The 15,096-nt window shown below is 40.0% G+C and overlaps 1 protein-coding gene across 1 annotated transcript in view; it reads right to left on the bottom strand.

The window, feature by feature from the left end:
• RFX7 (regulatory factor X7) overlaps nt 1-15,096 on the bottom strand; it is a 50,986-nt gene that overhangs the window by 16,543 nt on the left and 19,347 nt on the right. The window contains exons 2-4 of the mRNA XM_085233656.1: nt 11,693-11,726; nt 4,739-4,821; nt 3,831-3,953 (exon numbers count right to left, since the gene is read on the bottom strand). Coding sequence (XP_085089782.1) covers nt 3,831-3,953; nt 4,739-4,821; nt 11,693-11,726 — 240 coding nt within the window. The remainder of the gene's footprint in view (nt 1-3,830; nt 3,954-4,738; nt 4,822-11,692; nt 11,727-15,096) is intronic.

The following is a 15,096-nucleotide window of genomic DNA, read 5'->3' as shown; positions in this document are numbered from 1 at the left end:
CCAACACAGTATGCTGGACAAGAAAAGTCCTTTTTTTGGTAAGATTTTCAAATTAACTGTACTCTAGACATAAAATACAGTGGGAGTGCTCTTAAATTAATCCTCCAAAAAAGATCAACCAGCTAAAAGCCAATGAAGACAGTCAGACTATGCGACTCAGCTTAATTAGCATTCTGGGCAAAGAACTGGATAAAATGGTGATAACAGACTGCACTGAGACAGAAGGGTCACAGCAAGTCTATATATACAGCCATTCAAAAACAGCCTTGAAAAGAAGTGGTATAATCACCCAATTCTGTAATATGTGGAGGCATCATTAAAACAAAGTGACTGGGGTATTACAAGAAACACAAAATGACTTGATACGAGAACAAAAAAAGATTAAATAGTTCAAAATGCAAAACAGTGCAGAAGAATTAACAGGTGCTACTGCTGTGAGGTATGCACCCATCAACTAGAGGTGGCAAAAGATAAAATGGATCTGTTAGCCATCTTGTTATTATTTACAACACATCCATCACAGCTGATAACAAGGAGGATACAATTTTACAGTAAAAACAGCAGCATTACATGAAGGGAGTTTCAGTCTTGCTGTATGTACAGGCAAAATCACACACAGAATATTGTACACCCTTTACTACTCTGTTAACTCTGAGTTCAATACAACATAGGTGCAAAATCATTATGTGTAGTAACTAAAAGAGAACCTATTGCATGAAACAAAACAAAGATCTTTGCTTATCCAATCCACCAAAACAACCGGTTTCTAATAAATGGGTTGGAAGAAAGAACTTTAGGAAGAGGTAAGCTCTCTTTAAGCTGATGAACAAAGCTGGCACAGAAGAAAGTTATAGAAAATCAGGTAGGATTTTGGTCTGAAAACCAAAGAAACAGAATTCCACATCAGATTCCTAAGAGTAGTGAGAGAGCTGGGAAACTACTGCTTTAGATTGAGTTTGATCAGCTTTTAAAAGGAGTACATAGGTAGCTGTCAGACAGCTATGACAGAATACTCAAAAACACAACAGGTTCCATCCTGTTCCTATAAGGGAGCTTTATACATTGTCAGTTAAAAGCATCTTGTGTCTTTCATTTGTTTAATCTGCATAGTATTTCTACACCTACTTCCCTCTTCTGTTCTGGCTTCTGAATATTCTAACTTGTTAGTTAGCATTCTTAACACCTCGTACACATACAACCTATGCATCAGGTGGCATCAAGCAGCCCAACAGCCAGTAAAGCAAGGATTAATGATTTACAGACCAGATGAAAGAGATGGAGGCTCACTCTAAGATCTCTTCATCAGTATTACGTGTATGAAGTCAATCTTTAGGACACCAAATATGGACAACATGACTTCCTTTCCTTGTGTCTCTTGCAGCAGCAGCAATGTAGGTAGACCCAGGTGTTTACTGAAGACTCAAAAAATCATTTTGTAGAAAAACAAGCATTTTTTTCTGTGTACCATCAGACTCAAAAATCTTAATTCTCTAAACTCAACTAACTCTACATCTGGGAGTTTCCAGAAGGGTGTTCACCAATAGAAAAGATGCCAAAGATACCTAAGTAAAACTGACTTAGAAGAAAAATACTGAAAAGATTTCGTGGGATGCAGTACCTATTCTCTGCAGACTACATAACATGATAGGCAGATCATCATGAGTCCCCATAATATTTTCCAGATTGTATTCCCTTATCACTCCCCAAGGAAGCTGGCAGAAGTACCACACACGTCCAACAGAAACACAGCTTCTTACAGCATATCATAGTACCAACAACAGAGGTGAAACAGCTTTCATTTACCTCCTTCCTGAAATTCAGCTGCAAGTTTTGAATCTTCCCGCGGGCTTATATTATGATGTATTTCTCATTTATTTTACCCCTTTCAAGAAGTCAGTGTACACATTCATTTTTACTTAGAGATGTGAAATTGCAGTTAAAGAGTAAGGAAACAGAAAGAAGAATCACTGTATTGAACTAGTTCAGAGACAAAGGGCTACTGAAATATAAAGAAGTTGGAAATGCTACTGACACTTGCTAATGCTTGATATGTAGAGAGGAAGCTTCTGTTTTTCTCTCTTCATAGAAAGAAACACAAAGATAACAGAGAAGATCAGTATTTTTCTAACATCAATTTTGACCAAAATTTACAGCAGGACTTGAGACACTGTTATGATGCAGCTATCTTTTGAAGCCTTACAACTTTGGTTTATGTATGCAGAATGTGAGCTCATGCAACATCTATATTTGCACAGGGAGGAGAGAAATTGTAAATAGTAAATAAGACAGAAGTAAAATTTGAGAGGACTTAACATCCCTTGGTAAACAAAAATGATTTATCAAAACTCATCTATTTATATGCCTTGTTCCCCTCTTCCCACACCAAAGCTATTCCTCCTTTGCTGTGCACAAGAATAGCTCATAAATACACTCACAGAAACAAAATTTTTAAAAACGGAACAGATGCTTTCAAAGGAGAACAGATTCCAAACACTTGATATTTTCCTGAATATTTGCTTACCACCCTTATTTTGTCAGAAAAAAACCCCCACAATACACAAATACTCGATGCAGCTATACACAAAAGCCATCCAAATTTCACACTCAAAAATCTGTAGACGATAATTTTTCTGGGCATCTGCAGCTTGGCACAGCATGGAAGCCAAGCAGACAATAAATTATTAAATAAGAAATATATTTAAGAATAACGCTTCCATTTCTCTCCTGCACAGCAGCTGCCGCTGTTGCTGAGTCTGTGTGAGCAGCTCCTGCTCAGGGATTGGCTGCCCTGACACATCTGTGCTATTGGCTATGTTTCCAGGCTGCGTCACTATTCAAGTCAATAGTGAGATTTCAGAAATAGGTGTGTGCATGTTTATCAACCCCAGGCAAGCTAATGCCATCGTGCTTCTGCTCAGTCAGAAGAAAGACAAAAACAACCTCTACCAGAGAGAGTTAATTGAAATGAGGTATTCGCATAACGCAACACTGCAATAACAACTAAGGGCTGAATCCTGCAGGCGCTTGTGAGGAGAAGGGAGTCAGCTCCTTGGAAATTATTATAATCATCTAGATTATGGAATTATTCATACTAGATCATAGATCCGTTATTCATCTTCAGGCATTTGGGATTTTCTCCCCTGTGGGGAATATTCTCTAAATGAATTCAAATCCAACTTCTATCAAGCATCTCGCTCTCCCTTGCTCCTAATTGCTTTCTCATTACACGGTAGCTTCGAGACTTGACAAAACAGACTCACAGTGGCCTTGGTTACTGTTTTCATGCATATTCAGAAATATTGTGCTTCTGCAGAAATCAGGTTTGCTGCAGTAAGTCCAGGACTTGCACATTATTCTGGAGAGAAAGGTATGACTGGCTACATCTTACAACCAAAAACCCACCTTTCCGGTGTGAACAATTCAGCTCTTTATTCTCATTAAGACAGTCACTTACGTATATATGTACATATAATTGGACTAAAATGTACTGTAAAATAGTAACTGGTGCTTTTTCCCTGTGCCACTCTGCTCAGAAAATAAAACGCACACTCATACCGAAATTTTCTTGTTAAGGAATACTTGTCTATTTATTTCAGCACAGGTAATGCACAATTTGAACAGCGCGGTCCAATCTTCAGCAGCAGAAATACTGAATACACCTCACTGCAGCTAGTACGCTCTTAGTTACACAGGTACTGAAGCACTGAAGGCCTTGTTCTTCCATGTGCACTTGTACACGTATAGCAACGGAGCACCTGTAGAGCCAGTGTAACAGAACTACTTACAACTTGCTAAAGCCATATGTATGAACTCAGTTTAGGAACACTCACTTGTACTCATCATAAACCTCCTGTTTGGGAAGGGATGTCTCGGGGTGCTCTTCCAAGGTATTCCGTATCCAAGAGAAGGCGTGCATCTGCTGCGCACGGCTGGACGACATGGAGATCTGATCACTATTGAAAGAAGAAACAGCTCTGATGAAGGTTTTACTCTGTAGTTTCTCCTCCGTTATAACTGCCTGCTTACACAAGCAGAGAAGTGCCAGAGACAACAAGAGTCAGTACCTCACTACTCAGCCCCCCTTTAAGGCTTTGGAAGGAATACCTCCCCTCCTTCCTGTAGGATTTAACAAAATAACTCCAAACTCTCCTTCATGACTGATAAACAGCTACACACAGAGAGTGGTGAGCTACAGTGCACCTGTCTCCTCTCTTACATTGTTTCTGCTGACCTTGAAGGTTTTCCCCATTAAGTCTGCTAACTGCTTTTTGCACACACTCAGCAAACAGAGTGTTTCCTGTAGGCATGTGTCTGTCTATAATCACCCTACTGGGAACAGATACAAATTTCATGATGCTGTCATCTTCAGATTGGTTTTCTACGTCTTCCTTTAGTCAAACAAACGCTACAAGAAATACCACTTGTTCTTTTCCCCACCATCAAATTAGCATTCCTATATTATCACTTCCTACATAAAATGTGAAGGAACGATCACACACTGCAAAATATACTCTTCAATGGGCACCTCATTTTAGGATGTTTATACTTACAAGATATTCAAGAAGTCAAGACTGAAAAATTTAAGATCTTCAGCAAAACGTAAGTTCTTAACATTTGCTAAAGACAGCTTACACTACCAAACACACCTTATAAATGCCTGCCCAGTAGGTAAGTGTACAGAAAGTTAAGTAAGTTTACAGTACTAGCTGCTCACCTTTAGACACAGCCACACACCTACCTTTTGTCTCCATTGTTGGGACCCGAAGGCAGCTGAAGGTAGAGGTAGAGTTTCTCTAAGTCTGTAAACTTCTCAACTTCTTGCTAGATAACAAAGGTATTTTGGTTAAAAACAAAAGGAGGTGAGGAAAGAAAAAGCAAACAGTAAAAGTGGAGCTTGACAGTTAACAACTGTCATCCAGCACTATATTCCAAAAGAATGCATTTTTAAACCTGAAGGATAATACTTATGTAAAAAAAAACACATTACTGTGAGCAGTGTGGGTCTAGAACTACGACATTTTTTTTGCACATCGCTGCATGCTAGAAAATAATGGTCCACAATACCAGCTCTACAACACTGTTGCAAAACTTACACAACAAAAGCAAAACTTGGAGGAACTACAGTAACAGAACACTTTTGTAACCAGTTGTGCAACTTGAAAGCTTTCCTTACCTTCTCAAAATGCGTATCAAGCCCTTTTGAGAATACAGCATCAAAAACCAGCTACACTATAACAGTGTAGGAGGCAGGCCTGATCCTGTGACACACAGCACTCTATCAATAGCTGTGCTACAGAGTTCAACTAAGATTTTTCAATATATACATTATTTCCTTCCTTCAGATATCAATTACTGCAGAGATACTGAAGAGAAGCCATTCAGTTACCAGGAATCCCCATGATGCTCCCTCTGCAGAGAAGGCACCTGAGAGTCAAACACAAGAGGGAGTTGCACCTGGTGCTTGCCTTGGGTCATCTAAGATCAGCCACAGGACTCTGAACTAGCCAGCCTGTTCAGCAGCACTGAAACCATGCAGTGAGGAGTAAATGGGTTCTCTCTCAGGAAGACGCTGCTTGATGTGTTGCACCACCAGTACAGAGGTTAAAATGCTGAGAAGAACCTTAAAGTCCACCTTGTTCCAATGCTCCTCCCAGGGGTAAGGACACCACCCACTACATCAGGTTGCCCAAACTTTGTTGCTTTTAGTTCGAAATGGCAAACACCAGAGAAGCACAACAAAGGACACGGTTCAGGGGAGATCAAAGCTACATCCATGCATCCATGTAAAACAAAGGTAACACCCTGATGACTCTGGAGCAGAGGTGAAAAATGGTTTCTTTCTTCCAAAGGAATCTGCTACCTTGCAACATGAAGGGTAGTTTTGTCCTTTCATCAGAAATTGCAGTAGTTGTCTCAGTGCCCACTGCAAATGAAGCAACTTCTCCTGCCTCCCAGCAGAAGGAAGGGGCTACAACACAAGCTCTGTGCGAGCTGCACAGGTACAGCAACACAGGCCCCATCTGACAAGCCCCTGGTTCAAACAAGATCCACTATTTACTTGTATAAAAGAAATCTGGCTGGGATTGTTTTAGCAGTCTTTTTCAAAGTGTGCCAGCAAATCAGCAACTCATCAACAAAATCACATCCCAAGAGCTAAGGCAGCTGAGGACTTTGGCTTTCTCAGTATTCTCAGCAGAGCAAGGCAGACAGTAACACTGTCCCACTGGTTTTTCCTCAAGCTCCCTCTTCTCCACAGGCAGCACTTTCTGCACAACTCCTCCAGCTTTCAGCAATGGCAACGTAAAGTCTTGGGGAGACAGAACCTTCTATGGAACGGGGAAAACAGCCAGGATTCAGAGGAAGCTCATGGAGGTAATCCTACCTGGGTGATAATTAGATGAACCTAAGCTTATTAGATGCGACCAAATCTATTTAGAGAAAACCATCTCAAAGCTGAAGAAGTTGCACCAAAGGGATGGAATGCAACAGCACAAGTTAGGAAACAGCTTCCGGTTAAAAACTTCTAAGCTTCCCATTCTGTTTAGGCTGTTTTCTTGGAACATTTCTAAAACTCTCAAAACTTCTTTTACAACCTTGGTAAGGACAACTTCCTCTCAAATCTCAGCTGAGATCCACCAGTTCTAAGTGGTAAGGCTCCAGCAAGTTCTGTAGTAACTGCTACTGTGACTGCTCCAAGTATCAAAACTTTTCTTAATGCGATCAGAAAGCATTTAGGCAAGCAGAGGAGCATTTCAGCCATCCTACTGACTAAGAATCTCTGACCTGGGGGGTAGATTCATTCATCCTGAACTTCTCCTTGTCTCGAGTTGATATGAAAATGAATAAAAATACAGCACAATACAATACAAAATATACTACGAAAATAGGTCAATATCATGTTTGGCAGAAATTGTAATTGTGCATTATGTGGAATGGAGTGGAAAAGAGTCAGAGCATTAAAAAAAAGACTGCAGTGCTGGCATCATCTTGAACAAATTCCCCTTTGTGTACGCACTTAAAGTTCATGCTACGGTACTTTTATAACACATACAGAATGTAAAATGTCTGGGGAATCTTTGTTGACGACTGAAAAGGATCTAAGTAAACTTTCTGCTTGAAGTTACCTGACCTTCATTGACTGGTTCTAATCAAATCAGATGAAGAACATCTCATTCTCTAGAAGTTATTTATAAACCATACTTCTTGGAGCTGCATTAGAAAGATGCACAGGGGTGCTAAACTGATTGCATGACTGAGGTGTGAAGCCACCACAAAGCACCACTCTGCTATTCTTGGTCTTCACACATTATATTTATCTCCTGTAATTGGAACCACATCAAAGAAGGAAGATTCAGTGAAGATGGGGAGCAAACAGCATTCTTAATTATTTTTACAATTTGGCTTCAGCTTAACCAAAAAATGCATCGAATATTCAAAATATCTTACTGATCATAGACAGAAAAACTAAGGACAGAAAAACTAGAAATTTCAAAAAGCCTTTCAGTAGCATACAAAAGAACAGAAATCTCTGGAATTTGTCTTTGTTTTGATAGTCACCAAAGATGGACAAATCCACCAAATAAATGCACAAAATATGCAGCAAATAAACTAGAGATCTGCCTATGTTTGTGCACCAGCAGACATATAGATCTGGTCCAACTGAATATGATACAGAATAAGGACCTCTAGGAATGGAAAAGTCTGTTCCAACCAGACTTCTTGCATGAGTAAACAAGCTATACAATAACTGGGCTTTAATTCACCTTTTAAAATTGTATTTCACATCTAGTTCCATTGTGACATTAAACAAACACTAATTTTTTTTATGGCACGGAAAAAAAAAAAAAAAAAACAACAAAGATCAGTTTAACATTGAATGCAGATAAGAAACACAGATAGACAGAAATACAAATTAACCATATTTGTGCTTCAACTGGAGAACCTGAGTTCAGTTGAGTCTCCAGAATCACTCAATACTGCTTAAAGATTCCTGACCTTGATGGAGTGGGTATTTCTATCTGGGTTTCTGCAACTGCTGACCTGGCAGATCAGAAATGTTACTGAACGTCCATCTGAAGTCATCAAAGTGAATTACCATGGGAAACCCCAGATTTTATTTTATTTTTTCTGTTTTGTTTTTTTTTTTTTTTTTTAAGAAGATTTAGTTGGGCCAAATTTAAAATAACACAGCAGAATACTACAGTAAGTAACAATTAGCAGAGTTACAATTCTTGAATGCTGAAAAATAGCATTCAAATTTCCTATTGCTACAATGAAAGTAGAATTACAGTTATTTCTGTCCTTGGGTTCTAGTGAAGATGAGTTGAAGGCTGGGGCATTGCTGCAAGCTTTCTAAAATACTACTATTTTAGAGATCATGGACTGATCTCAAAATTCCCTATTTTCTGCATTTCCGTGTAACCATATTCTAAGTAAAAAAGGCAATACAACTTGCATCTACTGGCAGACTGGTTCTAAAACTTGTCATATTTCAAAAGAACAAACATCTATTATTTAACAACCAGACTAAGAATAGCAGATTAGTCAAGCAATCATCTCCCCACTGTGCAAAGAGAGAAACAAGAAGCAAAGGTTAAATAATTTGCTCAAGGTCAGAGGCTTTGCTGAAAATACAATCAAGACAGAAAATAGCAAATAGCTGAAATGGAACCTATTATCCTAAAGAGCTGCTAATAAACACATTTCGTATGCTTTCTCTGAACAGAAGCCGAAACATATTTCAGGTGCTAAATATTCCAAACAAGTCCTAAAAATACATGGCAGCCTCGTACTGACAGCCGCCAAGTACATCTGCCAAAGCTGCATACAGCTTCTGCCTGTTTCCTGAAGGGCCAAAAAGTGACAAGCTGCCACCTTCTCTGCAGTGGGACTGAAGCAGGCTGTTCCAGCAGCAGTTCGCACACATTGCTGCCTCCTGCACTGGAATTGTTCAGGCCATCAGCAGCTTTGGCTTTCACAGCCATTGATCCAGCAATCTCTCACCACCAGTGCTGATCTCTTTTCAGAGGACTAAGGAAAGAAACCTTAGCCTCTTGCTAAGGAATTACGTGGGGCATACCATTCTTTAAATCAGGTTCAAGAGTTCACTTCGTATGTGGCAACAAATGCAACAAGTCAAGTCATAAGAGACTTCCAGACATGTTTACTACAGTTAAAAGGATGTTACAATGAATTTTTAATGGCTGTTTACACCACAATTCTTGCTAATTACCTCTTTTTTGGGGATTGCACAGCATATGATGTGCTTATGATCTTCCAGAAGCTGACAGCACGTCACAGAATGTAAATGGTGCAGTATAACAAGAAAAAGGCAGATAACTTTGGTCTCTTGTATGAATAAAATTGGCAGTTCTGGTGCGAAAAGTTACACTTTTTTCTGTACTGCTCTGATGCTAGCTACCTACACAACAGAGACCATTACCCTCACCTTTCCTTCTTCCTTTTTCTCTCTTTCTTCCCATCTTCTGCTGTATTAGGCAGCCAATGTCCTAAGGAAGATTTGTGTGCTGCTTTGGCACACTGTGGCTGTGACTGCTGCTACCAAACAAATGACAACAAACTCAATCTGAGTCTTTGTTTCTACTGATGTTCATTAAGGTTGCTAGCAAACTGAACAAGCTTAAAGGCTTTATGCCATCATCAGTAGCTTTCCAATAATGTTTGAAAGCTGGTCCCAAATTTCCTTTTTACAGCAATAAATAATAAAATAATAAGAGGCAAGGGATGGGCACTGTTGGTTTATATTATGTGAGAATGATTCAGAGGCCCTGAAAGGATTCCGATCTGAACCAAACCTAAGGAAGTGCACTTAGAGGAGGTGTTCTGAGCCCACAGCATGGGGCTCAGACCCTGTAAGCAGCCTGGTAATGGCCAGCTCTGAACACCCTGCTCCTAGGACCACTCTGACAAACCCATACATGCTTCACCGCAGAGGCAACCTGCCCACCTGCCTCACGCAGACAATAGGCCTGCAAGGAAACCCCAACCAAATAATTTACAGCTAGACAGTCACAGCCTTTTAGATTAACATACTTCCACGTTCTGTCTTGCAGCTCACAGCTTTCCAAAAGCATGTAAAACGCAGCAACCATATTGGAAGGATTCAACTTCATTTTTAGTTCTTCAAACTATTCTGATCTTAGATTTTGCTTTCCCCAGCAACCTGATCAGCATCAGACCTACCTCTGCTACTTAAGAGTGGCCTTCCCACTGTTGATAGAACTCCCTGAAATTCATCAGCAAGAACAGTCCTCAAGTAATTTCATTTTCTTAAAACAGATCTCGAAGAAGCAGCTGACAAATACTGCTACTTTCTTATTCCTTCTCTGATGCTACTTAAGAACTTATCCACACTTCTTATTTTTTACTGCAGAAAAAGCCAGTGTTAAAGAGTTTTACAAGAGGAATTTGCCCTTTTGCAACTGAAGACTCATGTATAAAAGATTTTATATTCACCTGTTTTGTGTCCACAGATGCCACTGAGGAATAAATAGGACAAAAATGACATTTTACATCACACATTTAGATGGATGCATCCAAGAATTCTTTTAAGAATAGGTAAAACTAGGCTCAAAGTTGCAATATAACAATGAAGCTTACTTTAAACTTCTCGCCATGATAACTTAAGACCAAATTTTAAGGGAACAGAATTCAGTGCTATCTGAATTAGCCTGTGACAAAATGACTTTAAGGAATGTTCTTATTCAGCTCAGCCACACAGCTGAACAGATTCTACATGATAGTATCCAGATGGCTGTCTATGTCATCTTTTTATCTCACCCGCTGGTACTTATGATGAAATGCCAAAGGTGGACAGTCAGAATAAGCAGTCCTTTCCAGTCTTGAGATTTATGAACTCAGACTCTGATTTAAGGAAAGCAACCTGCTCCCTATTAAATACAAACAAATCCTTTGAGCTTGTCCTAGATATTTGCTTCCCAGAAATAAACTCTTATTGCCGCCTAGATCTTGTTATTTAAATGCACAAAGGACAGACACATTGATGTATTTCAAGGTCTTTCCTTCTTAAAAAACAAAAAAAACAGCCCAAACTGTACATCTGTACTAACAAGACCTGTAGCACGACTCTTTTCTGGGCAAGTATCAAAGATGGTGTTTAGAGGTTAAGATTTAAACAGATGAACCAACCAATCTGCCAATTATTATACCAGCAAGGTTTTCACAGACTAGGACATTAGTCTGCCACATTTTGAGTAAAGATGCAGCTCGAAACAGTTAATTCCTTAAAATGTAGTACTGGCCATGAATTGACTATTTCATGGAACCCACAAGAGCAACAATCATTAACAGCCTAAAGAGCAATGGAACATGATGGCACAGTTAACTTCTTGCAGACTCTGATCCATGAAACGCAATCTTGCATTTAACAAAATCCCATTTACAAAAGCAGTAAGGCACCCTTCTAAGTCATATCTATACTGACAGCCTCTACAAGGGGAAATCGCAGCTACTGCTGCCAGTACTGGAGGGCAATACTTCCCCAGGAAAGGAACACCAAACCCACATGATGCATTCTTCTGAACACATTTAGTGGTAGTACCCTGAAGTACTGCCAAGGAACAGCTTGATAATAGCTGTCAGTCTCTGGAGTTATCTATTTTGGTCTTACAGTTTTATTAAATATTAAAAAGTATTCAGGAGTTGTACTTACCAAAATGCAGTCCACTTTAGATTGTACAGTTTTGCTAGACGTGAGGGAAGAAAGAGAGAACAGAAATCTTGAATTAATCTAAACAGTTATTATGAAAATATTACATATTCTAGCAGCTACCTCTATACTACAGACTTAATATCCTGCTACAAAATCTCACATTAGCCTGCGGAAGAATATTTAACGTGCAATCTTTCAGGTAGAAATCATGGTGAATCCAACAGTTTGTTACAGTTCTTGCTGTTTTGTTCTCTTGCATAAGGCTCATATTTAAAACGAAATACTTTAGCAACTAGGAGCTATTATCTCAAGTTAGAAAGCAGCAAAGATGGATGTCACTACTCCTACTGGAAACTCTTCCACTTTTCAGATGTACTTGTTTATCTGTAAACATAATTAACACGTCCTTCTCACCACGCTTCATTAAACCCACCACTTCAGTGCATTTATTTCTAGCTTCCCAAAGAGCTGCCAAAAAGCAGATACAACTGATATCCCACCATCAACCTATGGAGGAGTTTTCCACTTCTATCTCACTACCTTTCAGTTGGTTTATTAAAAAGACATTGGGCAGGGGCTGAATTCAAGTTTGTCACGAATGACCTCAGTAAATGCACCAAGGAGTGGAATGAAACTTGCTATACTTAAACATAAACACACCCATAAGCAACTCTTGTACTTCTCAGAATACTCCATGTCACATGCTTTGACTGACTCCGTATTAGTTGAAGGCATTTAATCATTGCTCTGAGCAGGAGAATGAGCTTTAACATGCAAAGATCCTTGATTTTCACTGCTGGACACTGACTGATTGAGCTCTAAACAATTTCCAGGTTTAGGAAACATTTCATTGCTAGTAGAATAAAAGATAACTTAGCCTTCTGTTAGCAGAACAAAATATCTTTCCAGTTATTTTATTTTTGTAGACATGCTACCCACATACAAAGAAAGACCAAGTAAGATACCTGATAGATATGCTAAAATGAGAAGAAAGCAGAACAAATGGCTCCAGTGTTTGGTTGTAATAGGAGCCAGAACTACTCAATCTACATCTACTATTACATGAAGATGTTCAAAGAGGCAGCAGCTCAGTTGTCCTCCTTCAATACAACATCACATTTTGAAACCAGAAGTTCTAAAATATGACCTGCAGAAACTGCTATTACTTTCACAAGAACTGCATATGGCTAGAATGACAATACAATAAAAAACATAAACAGGTAAAACCATATGACAAGCCTGCTGAAGCTCACTTGTGTAAAGATGATCAGATGGGTACATTTGGGAGGGAAGCTAACTACTCGGGATTTGTGCTAGAGACAGTAAAATAGAGGTTTTTCCTCACCTATGGGAAGTGGCTCCCATCTACTGCAGCAACTGAAGGACGCTCAAATGTCACCTCACTTTTCATAAACCATCATCAAACTACAAAGTCAAAGGGCACCAAGCATGGATACTTTCTGCTGCTATTAAGAGGTATAGCTGCCTCTGACTTGAAGCTGACCACCCAGCTGCTCCTACAGCGCTGCTCTCACCCTCGCCTGCACCCTGCCCCAGTGCCTCCAGCAGGATTTCACAATGCCAGCACTGCTGCAGATCCACAGCCTCTCACAAAGCAGCAGTTATGGCAGCAGGCGATGGGGCTCAGGCACATGTGTCCACTTTTGTGGACAAACTTTTCTATGGCTTCATATGACAGCTTAACACAGAAAAGCAGCACGGAGGATAAAGGGATGCAGGGTATAGGTGCACCCAACTCAGTTGAAATACAGCCACTACTCCACAGATTTGGACATAACATTTTGTGCTAGGCTTTTCAGGAAGGCGTGCTTTGCCCAGCACAGTTGACAGTCGTAGCAGATCCTGCCAAACTGTACAAAAGCATCCCCATTTGCATTAATATGTTCTTCCTGTAAAAAGAAAGAGTCAAGCTGCCAGGAGGCAGCTGGGCAAGAGATCCGTGGAGTTGTCCTTTTATCTCCAAACATCATTCTGAGCCAGCTAAATGTAAATTCTCCGATCCAGTTGTGACCTCCCCTTGCACAGCACTGCAACAGTATCTAGAAGTAACTGCTAAAGAGCAATATTTGGACCAGTGGATATAATTTCCTCTGTTTCTTTTTCTTTTTAATCAGCTGGTTGCGACATCTTAAAAGGCAAAGGTTTTATGGCTCAAGCAGTGGTATTTATTTCAAGGACAACGTTTTCACCTCCAGCTCTGTACTCCTTGGTACACTGGAAGGACACTGTTGCAATCTGTTACCAGTAAGCAGATGCTTTTTTTCATCCTAACCAGAACTCAGGCTAACATAGCCTGACTTCATACCGCCTGTGTCTAATGACATCAGTACTTCTCATATATCTTCCAGTGGAGTTGATCAGGCAACAGCAACCCTGAGGAACGAGTTCTTTGACTGGGAACATGCATGGACAGTGACCTTTGCAATGCACAGAAAAGCTCTGCGTGGTGCAATTTTAAGATGTTGCATCTCCTTCTCATCAGAAGAGAAAAGGCAAAACGACAAATGCGGTGAACTAACAGCCATCCTAGATATATTTGCCAACTTCATTTATTTCTCTCCACTACTTCCCCTGCTTATTTACAGGACAGATGTGTTATTGAAAGCTGACAGTTTTCAACTCTAAAATAAATAAGCCTGCTTCTGTCCCTGCCAAATGCATCAATTACCTAATAACTTCTTTAATTACAGAAACCACAACCATTGTATTCAGTTTTATAGACACGAGATTCAATTTGGTCAGCAGCTTTGAGAGACTTCTGGCAAGTTTGTTCAGTTAGCCCCCTACCACCAGCAACCACAACAGCATGGCTGAATCAGACCCCACATGTGGAGCTATTTCTGATGTTTGGAGGCTATCACTCACGCACTTTGCTCCATGTCTAGTAACAGTGCAGGAGAGAACCAAAAGCGATAGATATTCTCACTACTGAAAATAACCATTTCAATCTATTAGTGACTCAAGCTCATCAGAAAACTAAAAATTGTAAAACTGGAAAAAAACTGGAAATTTACTGCTCCTTCTGGCCATTCTATGATTTTATGATGAGTGGTTTACTCAGTGGATACTACCAGGAGTGCAGTCTAAGTTCAGCTCCCTAAGTTCAGCCCCGCTGCTCACAGAAACGTGTCTTGAAAACTTCAGCTCCGACCCAAAACACCAGTATGAACTGAAGAGCTCCCCTCTAAAGAACTACCATTAGCCATCAGGTAGAATGCTCAAAAACAAGAGCCCAGCATTAGTTTAAACAGCACCAAAAAGGGGGTTATTTAGCCTGTGCTTTACAGAAGCATGACAGCAGTCCCGTGTAAAGCCTCCGTGCTTCACAGGAGAGCTGCAGCCCCATATCCTGCCATTAAATGCAAGGGCAGAGACAGCCTTCC

Source organism: Meleagris gallopavo, chromosome 12 (genome assembly GCF_905368555.1).
Source record: "Meleagris gallopavo chromosome 12, MGAL_WU_HG_1.1, whole genome shotgun sequence".
NCBI classification, from domain to species: domain Eukaryota; kingdom Metazoa; phylum Chordata; class Aves; order Galliformes; family Phasianidae; genus Meleagris; species Meleagris gallopavo.
The sequence above is the reverse complement of the archived record's forward strand: the minus strand, read 5'-3'. Positions and strand labels throughout refer to the sequence as shown.